The 14,420-nt window shown below is 48.6% G+C and overlaps 1 protein-coding gene across 6 annotated transcripts in view; it reads right to left on the bottom strand.

Moving 5' to 3' along the window:
- PTPRM (protein tyrosine phosphatase receptor type M) overlaps window positions 1–14,420 on the bottom strand; it is a 662,162-nt gene that overhangs the window by 4,276 nt on the left and 643,466 nt on the right. For all 6 annotated transcript variants that reach the window (XM_061399910.1, XM_061399904.1, XM_061399907.1 and 3 more), the window contains 3 exons: window positions 14,099–14,224; window positions 11,909–12,072; window positions 4,201–4,336 (listed from right to left, as the gene is read on the bottom strand). In XM_061399910.1, coding sequence (XP_061255894.1) covers window positions 4,201–4,336; window positions 11,909–12,072; window positions 14,099–14,224 — 426 coding nt within the window. The remainder of the gene's footprint in view (window positions 1–4,200; window positions 4,337–11,908; window positions 12,073–14,098; window positions 14,225–14,420) is intronic.

Genomic DNA, 14,420 nt, shown 5'->3' with positions numbered 1-14,420 from the left:
AGCACGTTGGCCAGAGCTCCCCTTGCCTCCCGGGGACAGTAACTTTCTCGGGTAAGATCTGGCTCCTAAAGGCTGTTTCTCTGTTAACACAGAGACCTGGGAACTTCAAAGCCAAGTGCAGAAGCAAAGGTGAGAGCGGACTGTGTGTTGAAGCAGCTGGTTTCCCAGCAACCGTACGAGAGGCAAAGCGGCTCAGTGTGGGGGACCCCGTCTGCATCTGACCAGTTAAGTAGCGCCAGTCTCAGGCTGCACTGTGGCAGGAGGCCCCACGGGGATCCAGGCCTTTGATGAGGGCTGGGGGCTGGCTGAAGAGGTGGATCACTGAGAAGTTCGGCAGCAAGAGGGGTCAGGAGACAAACCCAGTGGCCCTGCTGCGTCAAAACACCTTGCTGCTGTTTAGTCGATCAGTCCTATTGGACTCTTTTGTAACCCTATGGACTGTAACCTGCCAGGCTCCTCTGTCTTTGGGATCTCCCAGGCAAGAATACTGGAGTGGGTTGCCACTTTCCTCCTCCAGGGGATCTTTCCGACCCAGGATCGAACCTGGGCCTTCTGTATTGGCACTGGATCTTTTACCATGGTGTCACCAGGGAAGCCCATCAAGACATCTAGTCTTGTGTTAGAATGATTTTGCTTCCTGGCAATCCACTGCCTTTTCCCTGGAGCCTCCAGACCTAAGCAGTTGAAGAAATAAATCCGTAGGCCCTCTGACTCTCCCTTGAAAGTGCCATGCTTCAAAATGGACGGGGAAGTTTCTAACTCAGACACAATTTTGAAAAATAATCAGAGCCTCAAGGGGAGATGGAGATGGGACCACTTTGATCCCCTCGGAACATTCATCCTGCCCTGACTGGGGGATGGGGGTTGTGGCAGCATGTTTTGGGGTCTGAATGGAAGGATGAGCAGACCCAGAGGGGCCTGGCCCTCCTGCCTCCCCATGCCCACCTGCCTGCCTCCTGACGGCCAGCATGGGGTCTGCTCTAGGGTGCCCTGGCTCTAGCCTCCTCCTACAAAGAGACAGCTAGGAGCGAGCTTCTCAGCTACTGGTATCACATTCTCTACTTAGGAAAGACTCAAGTCTTGGGTGGTCTTTTATGCCCAATACAACTGTACCAGGTTTTATCACCCTGACCTGAATTAGTTATCTCAGCCAACACACACACACACACACACACACACACACACACACAAGCGCCAAACTAAACAGAAACTATACTCACAGCAAAAACAAATATGCCAGCGACAAGAGCCCTGATTCAACTCAAGAATCTTCAAGCCCACTGAAAAGAGGACCGTGACATTTTCCCTTTGGTCACCAGATAAGCTCTATTATCCCGTCAGGAGGCACCGTGACAGATTCATCAGACACTTTCCTCAGGAAATTGCAGGACTTTCTTACATTTCTCAGCCGCGGAGCTTATCATAAAACTGGTGTGGATCTCTGGGGTTCTGGGAATCCAAGAATCCTGTTTCTCCCTCAGAACCGCACATGAATAGAGAAACGCCCAGGTTATGACGGGAACGTGGGCTGCAGTCAGGAGCTGCCTTCATGGAAAAGCACCCCATCCTGCAGTCTGCACCATGGATCTGGGAAAAGCCTCGCTGCTTCTGCCCAAAAAACTCGTGAGTGAAGGAAGCTCAGCAGAGCCATTCAGGGAAAGGCCTGGAAGGGTCTGTTTCTAACGATGTGCTTAAGTCAGGCTGCAGTGAGAAGGGGATTACACTTTTTTTAAAAAGTCAAGGTCACTTTACTCAGATGCCAAGTAATGTTTGGAAGCCACATGTCTGTCCCTGAATCGGGGCATTAAATACCGAGTGATGCCTCAGAATGGTTTCATTCATGCATTTGTTTCCAGCCTCTGCCAATCTGCTTATCTGTCCTAAACTCGGGCCCCCTCTAACTGCCCTCAGCCCAGAAGATGGAGAATTCTGGGTGGGGGAACTCTAAAATTCACGGGGGTCCCGAGGAGTGGTTAGATGGCATCCCCAACTCAATGGACGTGAGTCTGAGCAAACTCTGGGAGATAGTGAAGGACAGGGAAACCTGGCGTGCTGCAGTCAGTCCATGGGGTCACAAAGCATCGGACACGACTTAGTGACTGAACAACAACCCGGGGAGTGAGACGGTCCTCTGACCAGTGAAGTCTGGGCACAGCACCTGGCCCATCCACGTGAAGTCTGGACTGTGTGAAAGGCACTTGTAAGTGCCACGTGTACACATGCTCCTGCTCCTGAAGCCTCCTCGCTTGCACCTGGTGCTTTTTTACCTGCATCAGGTGTGCTGCTGGTCACACTGTGCCCTGTAGACACCTGCAGTCTTAGGGACGGGCTTTCTCACCTGGGGCACTTCCAAAACACTTTCATGCATGTCGTCACAAGGGATGATCTCAACAAACCAACATCATCCCTGGTTACAACTCAGGCTCAGGAGAGTGACATGCCCAAGGCGATGTCAAGGTTATCTGTCTGAGGTCACTTCACTTGAATGAGTAGAGCTGAGAGTAGAAGGCAGGTTTGAGGGACATCCCCAGGGCAGGATGGGGGAAAAAATGGAAACAGTGACAGATTCTATTTTCTTGGGCTCCAAAATCACTATGGACAGAGATTGCAGCCATGAAATTAAAAGATGCTTGCTCCTTGGAAGAAAAGCTATGACAAACCTAGATACCATGTTAAAAAGCAGAGATATCACTTTGCTGACAAAGGACCATATAGTCAAAGCTATGGTTTTTTCCAGTAGTCATGTATGGATGTGAGAGTTGGACCATAAAGAAGGCTGAGCACCGAAGAATTGATGCTTTTGAACTGTGGTGCTGAAGAAGACACTTTAGAGTCCCTTGGACTGTAGGAAGATCAAAGCAGTCAACCCTAAAGGAAATCAACCCTGAATATTCATTGGAAGGACTGATGCTGAAGCTCCAAAACATTGGCCACCTGATGAGAGCCGACTCATTGGAAAAGACCCTGATGCTGAGAAAGATTGAGGGCAGGAGGAGAAGGGGGCAACAGAGGATGAGATGGTTAGATAGCATCACCGACTCAGCGGATATGAGTTTGCACAAACTCTGGGAGATAGTGAAGGACAGGGAAGCCTGGCGTGCTGCAGTTCATGGGGTCACAAAGGGTCGGAGACAACTTAGTGACTGAACAACAACCACCCAGGGGAGGGTGGGGAGTAGTGGTGTGGGGGGTACAGCCCTTTTTTCGCAGAAGCCAACATGGTAATTGCTGATGGTTTTGAGAGTCTGCACCTGGCCAAAGAGGTTCCTGTTTGTTAAATTCCCAGGGCAGCACATGCATCTGGAAACTAGAACAGCTCATGAAGCACCCAGCACGTCTGTGGGGGAAGCAGATGGCCCTGGATGCTGAGCAGGGCTCGGGTGGGTCCCAGGAGCTGGCCATCATGGGTGAGGCCATCGCTGTTTCCTCAGCTTCAGCGTGACTCTCCACTCCCTCTTTAGTCCCGTTAAGGTATTTACAATGTATAGCAGCTTTCCAAGCTCCTCAGGGACTCCACCTTGTCTTTCCCTCCCCATCCCAGGCCACTCTCCCCACCTTGGGATTAATCCCCCTGTCTCCTTCAGATCCTTCCTCCACTAACAGAGAAATACAAAAACCTCATTGAAAAGCTTCCTCCTTTAAACTGTTCTCCTATTCTGGAGTCACAGCAGCCGGCATTTCAACAGCTCTGCACAATAAAGAGATTTCACGAAATTCCCGAAGAAAACCATTCCACCTCGTCCTTTGTTTCTCCACCTCTTTCATCCTCTCCTCAGATACCCGCCGTAATTAAATGCAATCGTCCGGATGTCAAACTCCAATTCCCAGCTTTGATAAATATTAGGTGATTAAGCTATTTATAAAATCTGTAATTTGAAAATCTGGCATTTCATGTGCTATGATTATTTCTTCTCTGTGAAGACGAAGTGCTTAGACATGTGGAAGGTGCTGCTGAGAATGGCAATTAATCAGAATGTGCGCTTGTGAGTTTCAACTATTTCTACGTGTCAGATGTGTTGAGAGAAGCCTACTGGTGAAAAGGCAAGAGGAAGGGAGAAGGAAGGAGAAAAACTCAGACAAGCACAGCGAATGCACCGTGAGCACGAGCCTCTCCCACCAGGGATCAGACTGAGCTAACCAGGGATGGCTCCTCATCACCCCCCCAACTCCAAGTGGGACGATAGATGGACCGGGGCCTACCAGCAGGTCCACCATATTGGGCTTGTTGTTCCTCAGCGTCTTCACGGCATGGAAGACATCCACTGTTCGCTGGTGCCGGAGCATCTCGCAGACGATGCTGATGGCACAGAAGGTCCCACTGCGGCCGCCCCCATTCCTGTAGGAAGAGGAGAGGCAGGTGGTGGGTCTGGGTCACCATCACAGCACATGGCTCACACCACCTGGTCACATCTGCTGCCCAAGCCCTCCTGGCCGGGATGCTTCACCCGAGCAAGTCCCTCTACCTGATGCAAACAGAGCCCAGAGCCCAGAGCCCACAGATCACCTGACCAGAGGTGATGGGAACCTGGCCTGCTCTCTCAGCTCCACCTCTGCCCCCACGGCTGCATAAGACCTGCAGGAAAATTTTCAATATACAAACATCTCATGCAGTGTCTGCAGGAAAACTGGGATGGGTGTGGGTTATGCTCAAAGATGGATTTGGCCTCAGACAATCTATTAGCATTTCATGCTTTGTCTCTAAAATATAAATGAAACAGGAGGGAAGAGGGCAGCACACAACCTTGGAAAGAATGACACAGCTAGAGAACACAGCATAAACTGATTCGATCCAAATGGGTACTAGAAGGCAGACAAGTCAACTTGACTAAACCTTGATCCTCAGTTCAAGCTCAATGCAAAACATCAGCAAGCTAAATGACACCCAGAGGTGCCATGGCAGTTCCAAAGTGGACCATCAAAGACCAAAAAGTGGGCGATGGCCCAATCCCTGGAAATCCCCACCCCTTCTCCAAATAGTTGGAATAATTCTCCCACTCACTAGCCTAGGAAAGTACCCATCCCTTAAAAGGTAATCACAACCATAGTTTGAGACTGCCACACTCGCTGCTGCTATGGCCCACACTCTGTCTGTGGAGCGTGTTTCTCTCTGAATAAATACACTTCCTACCTATCACTTTGTCTCTCACGGAATACTTTCTGCGATGAGAAATGAAACCTGAAAACCTGAGTTTCATTAGGTCCTGAAACTCGGTCTGTGATCTCAGTCAGAAGACCGTGGATTTTGGCTGGGTTCCAGTCCCAATTTGAGATAAACGGCTTCATAAGGGCTCTTTCAAAACAAAACTTTCTATTTTGGATTAATTTTAATTGTACAGAATCACTGTAAAATAGCACAGAGAGTTCTCTGTATGCCCACCTTCCCTGATGTGAAGGTCTTACATAACTGTAGCAAACGGTTAAAACCAGGAAGTTACTGCTGGTATAATGCTATTGACTAAATTACAGACCTTGGTCAGGGTGTCCAGTTTTTCTACAACCGTCCTTTCTTCTGGTCCAGGATTCAGTCCAGGACCCACCTAGCATTTAGTGTTTCCTATGAGCTGCGTCCTCAGTGTTCCCTTGTCTTTTTTGACCTTGACAGTTTGAAAGAGGACTGGTCAGTTGTTTTGCAGAATATGGAATACAGAATGAGATGCAGAAAAGAGCCATGGTCCCCCATCCACGATTTGAGAAGTCATCACAAAATACAAATTGTAGAAAGTACCTTCATTTTGATTCCTCTGATGCTTTCTTATCATTGAACATGAGGTTATGCACTTTGGTAAGAAAACCATGGAAAGGCTGTCGCCTCCTTCGAAGGTTCATGGTGTTGACTGTCTTGTTGCTGGCGATGCTGGCCTTGGTTGCTTATTAAGATGGTGGATGTCTGGCAGATTTTTTCACCATGTACTCATGATGCTTCTCTTTGTAGTTAATAAGTATCTTGGGAAAAATACACTGGGATTATGTAACTATCTTGTTCTCCTCAAAGCTTCATCCACTGTTATTCATGCCCATTTAGGGATCCTGTCTGCAACAGTGTTCACTGCACTGCTTGTTCTTCAGTCATTAAGTCGTGTCCGACTCTTTTCAGTCCCACGAACTGCAGCACGTCAGGCTTCCTTGTCCTTCACCATCTCCCTGAATTTGCTCAAACTCACATCCATTGAGCCAGTAATGTCATCCAACCATCTCATCCTCTTGTCCCTTTCTCTTCCTGCCTTCATTCTTTCTCAGAATCAGGATCTTTTCTAATGAGTCGGCTTTTCACATCAGATGGCCAAAGTATTGGAGCTTCAGCTTCACCATCAGTCCTTCCAATGAATAGTCAAGGTTGATTTCCTTTAGGTTTGATCTTCTTGCTGTCTAAGGGACTCTCAAGAGTCTTCTCCAGCACCACAGTTTGAAAGCATCAATTCTTCGGCGCTTAGCCTTCTTTATGGTCCAACGCTCATATCCATACATGACTCCTGGAAAGACCACAGCTTTGTCTCTACGGACCTTTGTCAGCAAAGTGACGTCTCTGACACCTGTCTAATTGGTGTCCACATCACTCTTTCCTTCTACATCCTGCTCTAAAGAGAGAACTCTCAGGCACTGTTTGAAATTTTATTTGCTTATTTATTTCTATTATTTATGTCACTTTAGACTTATACATATCAATTTCATTTCTTTGAGCTAAAATAGTATCCATGTTTATTTTGTTGCTGAAATTGTTCTGGCTTTGGCCATTAGGAGCTCCATCAGGCTGGTTCCTCCAACCTTTTTCAAGCACGTCCTTACTTTCTAGAACCATGAGATTTTCTAACTGGTCCTGTAACTTCTCCCTTGTACCAGCTCTGGAATCAACCACTTTTCCAAGGATGCAAAGGACTTTTTTTTTTAATAAACACAATACCATTGTTATTACACCTAAAATAAACACTACAGTTTAACAGAATCAAATTTCTAGGTACTGTCCAAATTTCCCAGGTTGTTTAGACTTTTTCTTACGGTTGACTTTTTCAAATCCTCATCCAAGCAAAGTCCACACTGCATTCGGTTGACAAGTCTTGCAAGTTTATTTTAATCTGTGGGTTCTTTTTGCTCTCTCATTGTTTCCTCTTGGCAATTTATTTGTTGAGGAAATGGGGTCATTTTCCCTGCAGACAGCCCCACATTCACCAATCTCTAATCCTGTGCTTTCTGTTAATTGGGATTTAGCTCCAGAGTTTCATAAGAAATTCAGGATTTTTTTCTTTCTGGATAAATATACTTTATAAGTGAACTTTCATTAGGAAGCAGGCATAGGACATCACCTTGTCTTGTGATTTTAAGATTGATCACTGTGTTCCAATGCCAGCTTGATCATTCCATGCTTAAGTTCCAAATCAGTTTTTTAAATAAAGTATAAGATACCTACAATTAAGCCCACAAGTGGTTAAGTATAGATCGCAGTTAACTTTTGCAAATGCATATACCATTAACTACCATTTGGATCAAGATACTGACCACGATCAGCCCCCTGGATCCCCTCTCCCCAGTATTCCTTCCTCACCAAAACCACCAACACCTTCAAGATAATCTCTGTTCTCAGGTCTGGCATCATTAGTTTCTTTTGTCTGTTTTTGAATTCTGTACACATGGAATCATACAGCATGTGCTCTCTGAGTCTGGCTTATTTTGTTTAACATTAACTGTGTGGGAAGCACCCACGTTGTATCAGCAGTTTGCCCTCCTACATTGTGTGTGTTAGTCGCTCAGTCGTGTCCAACTCTTTGGGACCCCCATGGACTGCAGCCCGCCAGGTTCCTCTGTCCATGGAATTCTCCAGGCAAGAATACTGGAGTGGGTAGCTGTTCCCTTCTCCAGGGGATCTTCTGGACGCGGGGATTGAGCCTGGGTCTCCTGCATTGCAGGCAGTTCTTTACCATCTGAGCCACCAGGGAAGCCTTTTCTTCTTATGTTGCTGAGAATAATTCCATTGAGTGGATGTACTACTGCATAATTTCTTTATCTAGGAGCTGACGAATGTTTGGGCTGTTTGCAGTTTTCCATATTATGAGTATGTTTGCTATAAGCACGTCTCCTATTGCATTTATGAGTCATTTTTGCAGTCACAGACCTCACAGCAGAAGAGCTCAGAGGATATATTTATATTTAGCTTTGGTAAATGTTGTTAAAGGGCTTCCCAGGTGGCGCTAGTGGTAAAGAATCCATCTGCCAATGCAGGAGACAGAGACATGGGTTTGATGCCTGGGTTGGGAAGATCCCCTGGAGGAGGGCATGGCCATCCACTCCAGTATTCTTGCCTGGAGAATCCCATGGACAGAGGAGCTTGGTGGGCTACAGTCCACAGGGTTACAAAGAGCTGGACACGACTGAAGCGACTTAGCATGCACGCACGCACAAACATATGCTATTTAAATGGTTCCAAAATGGTTGTACGTGTACTTTGTTCCTGTTTGGGAGTCCACAGTCTCCCAACACTTAGAACCATTTATTTGTTTAAATTTTAGACATTCTGGTGAGAATGTAGGGGCACCCAATTTTGCTGTATTTTAATGCACATTCTCCTGAAAACTAATGATGCCTTTTCTATGCTTATTGGCTATTTGGATATTCTTTTTTGAAAAAATGAAGTTCTCATCAAGCATTTTGCCCAACAGTTGGATTGTCTGTCCTTTTCTTGTCGAATTCAGCAGTTCTTTGGCATGCTGGCTAGGAATTCTTTGTCAGATGTATGGAGAGCAAATGTCAGTGTCCCGTCTTGTGCTTCCACGCTCCTTGGATGAACGGGAGTGCTCAGCTTTAACGACCCAATTTACCAATGTCTTCCTTTATGGCCGCTGTTCTGTGTCCTGCGTAACTCATCTCTGATTACTCCTTCAGGTGAAGATTTTCTGTAGAAGCTCTGTTGTCTTCCTTTGCAGGTCTGCACTGAAGACAGCATGCACTGGAGATGCTCTCTGGGTAGCGTGAGAAGGGAGATCACTGCCCTGCAGGTGGTGTGCTGCTGTGGGACCCTGCTGTGAGTCAGGGGACCCCGAGGTGTGGTTGTTCCTGAATTTTCTCTTCTGCTCTTCAGTCTCTTATCTCTCTCTGCATTGACACCTCACTGTTTCTCCTCCATTGGCTTTTCATCTAGTGCTTTCAGCAGCTGTCAATGACCACTGTCTACATCCATTACTTTCATCAAGGGTTGAAAAAGCATGAGACCTTAATTCTACCCATTCTGACTAGTTTTATCAGCTGGAAGACGTGTATAAAGACAAAGAATTCCCTGCTTGCTTTCTGTGAACCATCCAGTTCACAGCCCTGAAGGGCGTCCCGGGAATGGATACTCTGCCCATGGCCAGTAGGTGGCACTGCGCTATACTGAATAGGAAGAAGGTCTCATCTCGGAGGTGGTGGGGTGGACAGCAGGTTGCCTGTGGGTCAAGGCAACGTCTCCTGGCCTGAACTGAAGGATACCGATTTAACCTAACTCTGTTCCTACAACTAAAAAACCTAAGATTAAGATTTTAAAATCTTGACAACAGTCAGCATTGACCCCAGCCTGGGTCTCACACCCTGCCCCCGTGATATGGAGAGAGTAAATGGCAGCCCCATGGCAACAGCTGGGACTTCAGAGTTGTGGGGAGGATGGTTCCCAGGGAGAAGTCCAGGATCTCTCAGCAGGAGAAGGTGCCGGGGGCTCGGCTGGCAGGAGGGCAGAAGCAGCAGGTGCCCGCAGTGTCCACTGGGTGAGAGAACAGCCACTGTCTTAGGTATCCCGTGGGCAGGGGGTGGAACTGTTCAGTCTGGGGTCATAGCCGTGCCTTGGAGAGAGTGTCTACAGGGTGGTCTACGAGGTGCAGTGACTTAATGGGTCTTTGCATCTTCCCCGCAAATCCCTCCTGGGGCCTCAGATCTCCCACTACTGGGATGTAGCCCCCCCTTTTTTCCTGTTATGATTAAAAAAATTTTTTTTTATTGTGGTAAAAGTCACATGACATAAAACATACTATTTTAACCGTATTTAACTGTGCAGTTCTGTGGCACTAAGTACCTTCACAATGTACAACTCACCATCGTCCATAGCCTGAAAACTTTCACCTTCCTAAACTGAAACTCTGTCCCCATTAAATGCTAGCTCCCCATTCTCCCCCACCATCGGCCCCTGGCACCTACCAAGGGACTAATACTTTCTGACTCTATGGGTCTGACTCTTCTAGGTACACCTTGTATAAGTGGAATCAAACAGTATTTGTCTGCACCTACTGTATACCTGAATGCATTTTTTAAGGTGAACTTAATACATGTGGGATGCAGCCATTTGGGTCCCAGGGCTGGCCCTGGTCAGGAAGCTTCTAGAAGTGTGATGTTCCTAGTTCCAGAGGCTAGCAGGCTCCTGATGCAGAAATTGGTAACTGCAAACTGTTTTTGCATCCCCAAGAAAACCTAACCGATCGAATACAAGCTCTCACTAAAATGTCGATTATCCTCGCCAGGGCTGTATCACCTCACACAGGTGACCCTCTGATCTTATTCTGATCAGAAGTTAAGTCTGCAAGTAGAGGAATAAAAACGGGGATGGGAGCAGTTCATTGATCCTTCTGGACGTTTTCTCGGTGGAGATGATTTTAATGAACTGGGTCCCTGAGAAAGAAGGGGAAGGTGGAGGGGAGGAGTTGGGGGACTTCTGATGAAGGGCCGGTGTTGGTTGCTTCATAAGACTGTTCCTGAGGGGACGGCGGTTTCCTGCCACATTCGGTGCTGAGAGGTGGCAGAGTCCTGGGTTCCCAGACCCGGGGTGGGGGCTGGGGGTGGGGCATCTCGCAAGATACGGCAGCGAGCAGAGAGTAACGAGCCTTCGGCCATGCTGGTTGCTGTAACCAGGGTCAGTGTCCCCGGAGCAGAGCTTTGTCTTCCCTTCAATTTGGGAGAGAGCTCCCTGGGAGCTTGTTAACAACGCTCCACTGAAAAGAGAAGGAAGCTCATACTCAGTGTCCACAGACTCTCTCCCCATCTCCCCAGACTGCCAGGCTTTCTAATCGCTGCCCATTAAGCCACCTCCAGCCGGTTGATTAGCTCCTCTCCTCGCCCACGAGAAGATGCAGGTGAAAGTGCTTTGAAAAGCACGCAGACTCAAGCCACGGCTCGCAACCTCGGCCTCGTGCTGAAATAATCCGGGAGTTAAAAAGGCACTGTTGCCCAGTCTTCCCACCCCCAGAGATCTGGATTTAATTGTTTTGCTGTGGCCTGGGCATTGTTTGTTTGTTTGTTTTTTAAAGCTCCCCAGATGTGCAGCCAAGGTTGGGAACCATTATTCTGCAGCCAAGGATCTCCCATTTTAGCACTTGTTAAAATTGCTGGTCTGGAGACCAGTCTGCAGACCCTGGCTGTAACCAAATCTTCCCAATATATATCTGTCCCCAGGCAAACAAAACAAAACAAAACAAAACTCTCTTAACACCACAAAGAAGAAGGAAACAGTTCCTCTGAAACCTTGGTCATGAAATCCAACAGAATCACCAATGAGTGCGCTGGTAAACCAGTTCTGCCGTAACGGGGAGGGCCCCCTGACTGTGGCATTTGCTGACGTCCGTGACATAAACACGTCTGCCGCTGAGGATTTCAGGTTACCAACAGTTTCACAACCAGCTCAGAAAATTCCCCGAAGCTTAACAACGTGCTCTCAAGAGCTGGAAGGAGCTCACTGAACCCACCCAGGTATTTTTTTCGGGAGGCAGCGGCTTCCAGTCACAAGGTTGGGGCTCAATTTATAGCAGCGACATTCCCTCCAAAGGTAAAATGCGCATGTGCTTGTTTTCTGCAAACTAAGCTGTCGCCCAGATCTGCTTACTTCTTCTCCGTTTATAATGAACAAGAGGCAGTGAGGCGAGGCGTTGGGGCTGGTGTCCGTCTGGTGGACGCGTGTACTCACAGGCAGTGCACGACCGTGCGTCCCTCCCCGCCGTTGTACTCCTCCTGCCACTTGTCCACCTGGCGGATGAGCTTCAGGAAGGAGCGCTTGGACACCGGCGTGTCCCTGTACATCGGCCAGCCCAGGAACTGGAACTGCTGCACCATCCGGTACCCGTCCTGGGGCTGCAGAGGGCCAGGTGATCGGAGGGGAGCGGAGAGAAAAAAAGCAGGCGTTACTCTCAGGGCCAAGCTCCAGCGCGCTGACCCCACCTCCTCATGCCAGTGGGCCCGAGGAAAGGAGGGCCTGCCTGTAGTTAACGAATGGACCATCTATGGCCCGAGGAGTTAGGAGTCTGAATCGCCAGCTGATATAAAACACCAGGTGTTTCCAACGGGAGGGCAGACAGAAGCGAAGTGGAATGCTCACAGCTTTGCAAACGCCGTGTGAAAAACAGCACACAACCTGAGCACTGACCACACTGGGCTGAGAGTGGTAAACAGGCTGGACTTTAATTACAGGTAAACTAAAGGTAAAGGATAAATTGTGATCTGGCAATGTCTGTGAGTTCAGAGTGTTACAGATGACACCCTGTGTCCTGGGAGTATAACATGGTTCTGCTCACTGGCATGACTCTTGCTAAGATATCAATAGTTAATCTTTCACCGTAATTAAATAGAATTATGTGTATGTGCTCAGTTGCTCAGTTGTATCCAATTATGCAACCCCATGGACTAAAGCCCGCCCGGTTCCTCTGTCCATGGGATTCTCCAGGCAAGAATATTGGAGTGGGTTGCCATGCCCTCCTCCAGGGCATCTTCCCGACCCAGGGATTGAACAGAACCTGTGTCTGTGTCTCCTGAGTCTCCTGCACTGGCAGGAGGATTTAAATAGAATTTTAGGAGTCAAGAAATAACCAGGCCACATGATTTTAGTCTGACTCTCTTGGGCTAAATCTTCTGTGGCTGCCGGTAGAACCCGACACAGGGGATCACTCTTGTTTCCTTCCTGACTGTACCCCAACCAAACCCCACAGCTCTTGGCCTCCCTTCCTGTCAGACTCTTGCTGATGCAGGCCCCAGGCTCAGTCCTTGGGTCCCTTTCTCTTCTCCACTTCTCTCTTGAAAGTTTCATTCAGTCTCATGGCTTTAACTATTCCAGTGAGTCCTCAATCTGGGTCTCCAGACCTTGCTCCTGAATTTCACCCTCACAGATTCCAAGGTCTCCACAATATTCCAATGCAGGCATCAAACAGTCACTTCAAACCCAGCATGTACCCAGCTGACCTGCCTTCTGTCCATGCGTGCTCCGACCCCTAACAATCTTACCTGCACAGCTTTTCCTAACCTGGTTAATGTCTGTTCCACCCAGTTCTCAGGACCAACACGCTGAGAGCTGCTCGTGAGTCCCTGGGATCCAACCGATCAGCCCATCCTATCCTATTGGCTCTGAGGCCAGAACGTATCCGAGTCCCTCCACCTCCCCCGGCCACTGCCACTCTGCCTACCCTTGTCGTTTCCCACCTGGATTATTACAACAGCCTCCTGACCCGCTCTCTCACTGTCTGTCCTCAGCACAGACGCCAGAGAGTGCCTTCTAAAAGCTAGATTAGAGCACAAGACTCTTTCACTAGGGACCCTGTGATGGCACCTCCTTTCCTTCAGCGTGGAAGCCCCGATCCTGGTGGTGGCCTGCAGGGCCCTGAGTGACCTCTGCCCCCTGGACCCCAACCTCGGCCCCAGCAGCTACTCCCGCCTTCTCCTCGTGGGCTGCGGACACATCAGCCACCTTGCTGTTATGGGACTCACCAGACAATCCCCCCACCTCAGGGCCTTTGCACTGACTGTCATTTCTGCCCCTAAAGCCAACTGCACGAGAGCATGTGGCTGCCCCTCACGCCCACCAGGCTGCATTCATACGGCCCCTCTGCTCACACTCTTGTCCAGGCCTGGCACCTTCTGCTTTCCCATTTTTCTCCTACAGCACACAGTACCTTCTAGCAAATCTAGCAGGCAATCTTTGTGTCCATCCTCTCCTGTCTCCTCCCTTTAGAACGTAAGCTCCACAGGGTCAGGGAACGTTGTTTTGTTCACAGACTCCTAGATGGGCCTTCAGGCTCCCAGAACACTGACTGACCCAGACTATCTACCCAGTCAATGGATGAGAAAATAATGAAACCGCAACACGAGCCATGGTGGTTGCAGATCTTACTCGCGCTGCGTTGTAGATTCGGAATATCCTACTGATGATGTCTTCTTCCAGGTCAGCAGAAACAAACTCCACCTGGATGGGGCCGTGTCGGTGGACTCCGTTCTCTGGCCAGTACTGTGGACACAACTGGATTCAAAACGCAGAAACGCGAGGTTAATGGTCCGAATACATTCACTGCTCACGTCTGGATAAGGTCACTACCAGCATCAGGCCCCAACACCCCTCATTCACTTCATTTCCTTTCTCTTTTCCTTCCCCCCAGTCGACCGGTTGACTTTCTTGTTGGCTGAGCCCTTAATTCCCCCTGTCCATCTAGTACTTT

Source organism: Bos javanicus, chromosome 24, assembly GCF_032452875.1.
Source record: "Bos javanicus breed banteng chromosome 24, ARS-OSU_banteng_1.0, whole genome shotgun sequence".
Taxonomy (NCBI): domain Eukaryota; kingdom Metazoa; phylum Chordata; class Mammalia; order Artiodactyla; family Bovidae; genus Bos; species Bos javanicus.
This window is presented reverse-complemented; position numbering and strand designations above follow the sequence as displayed.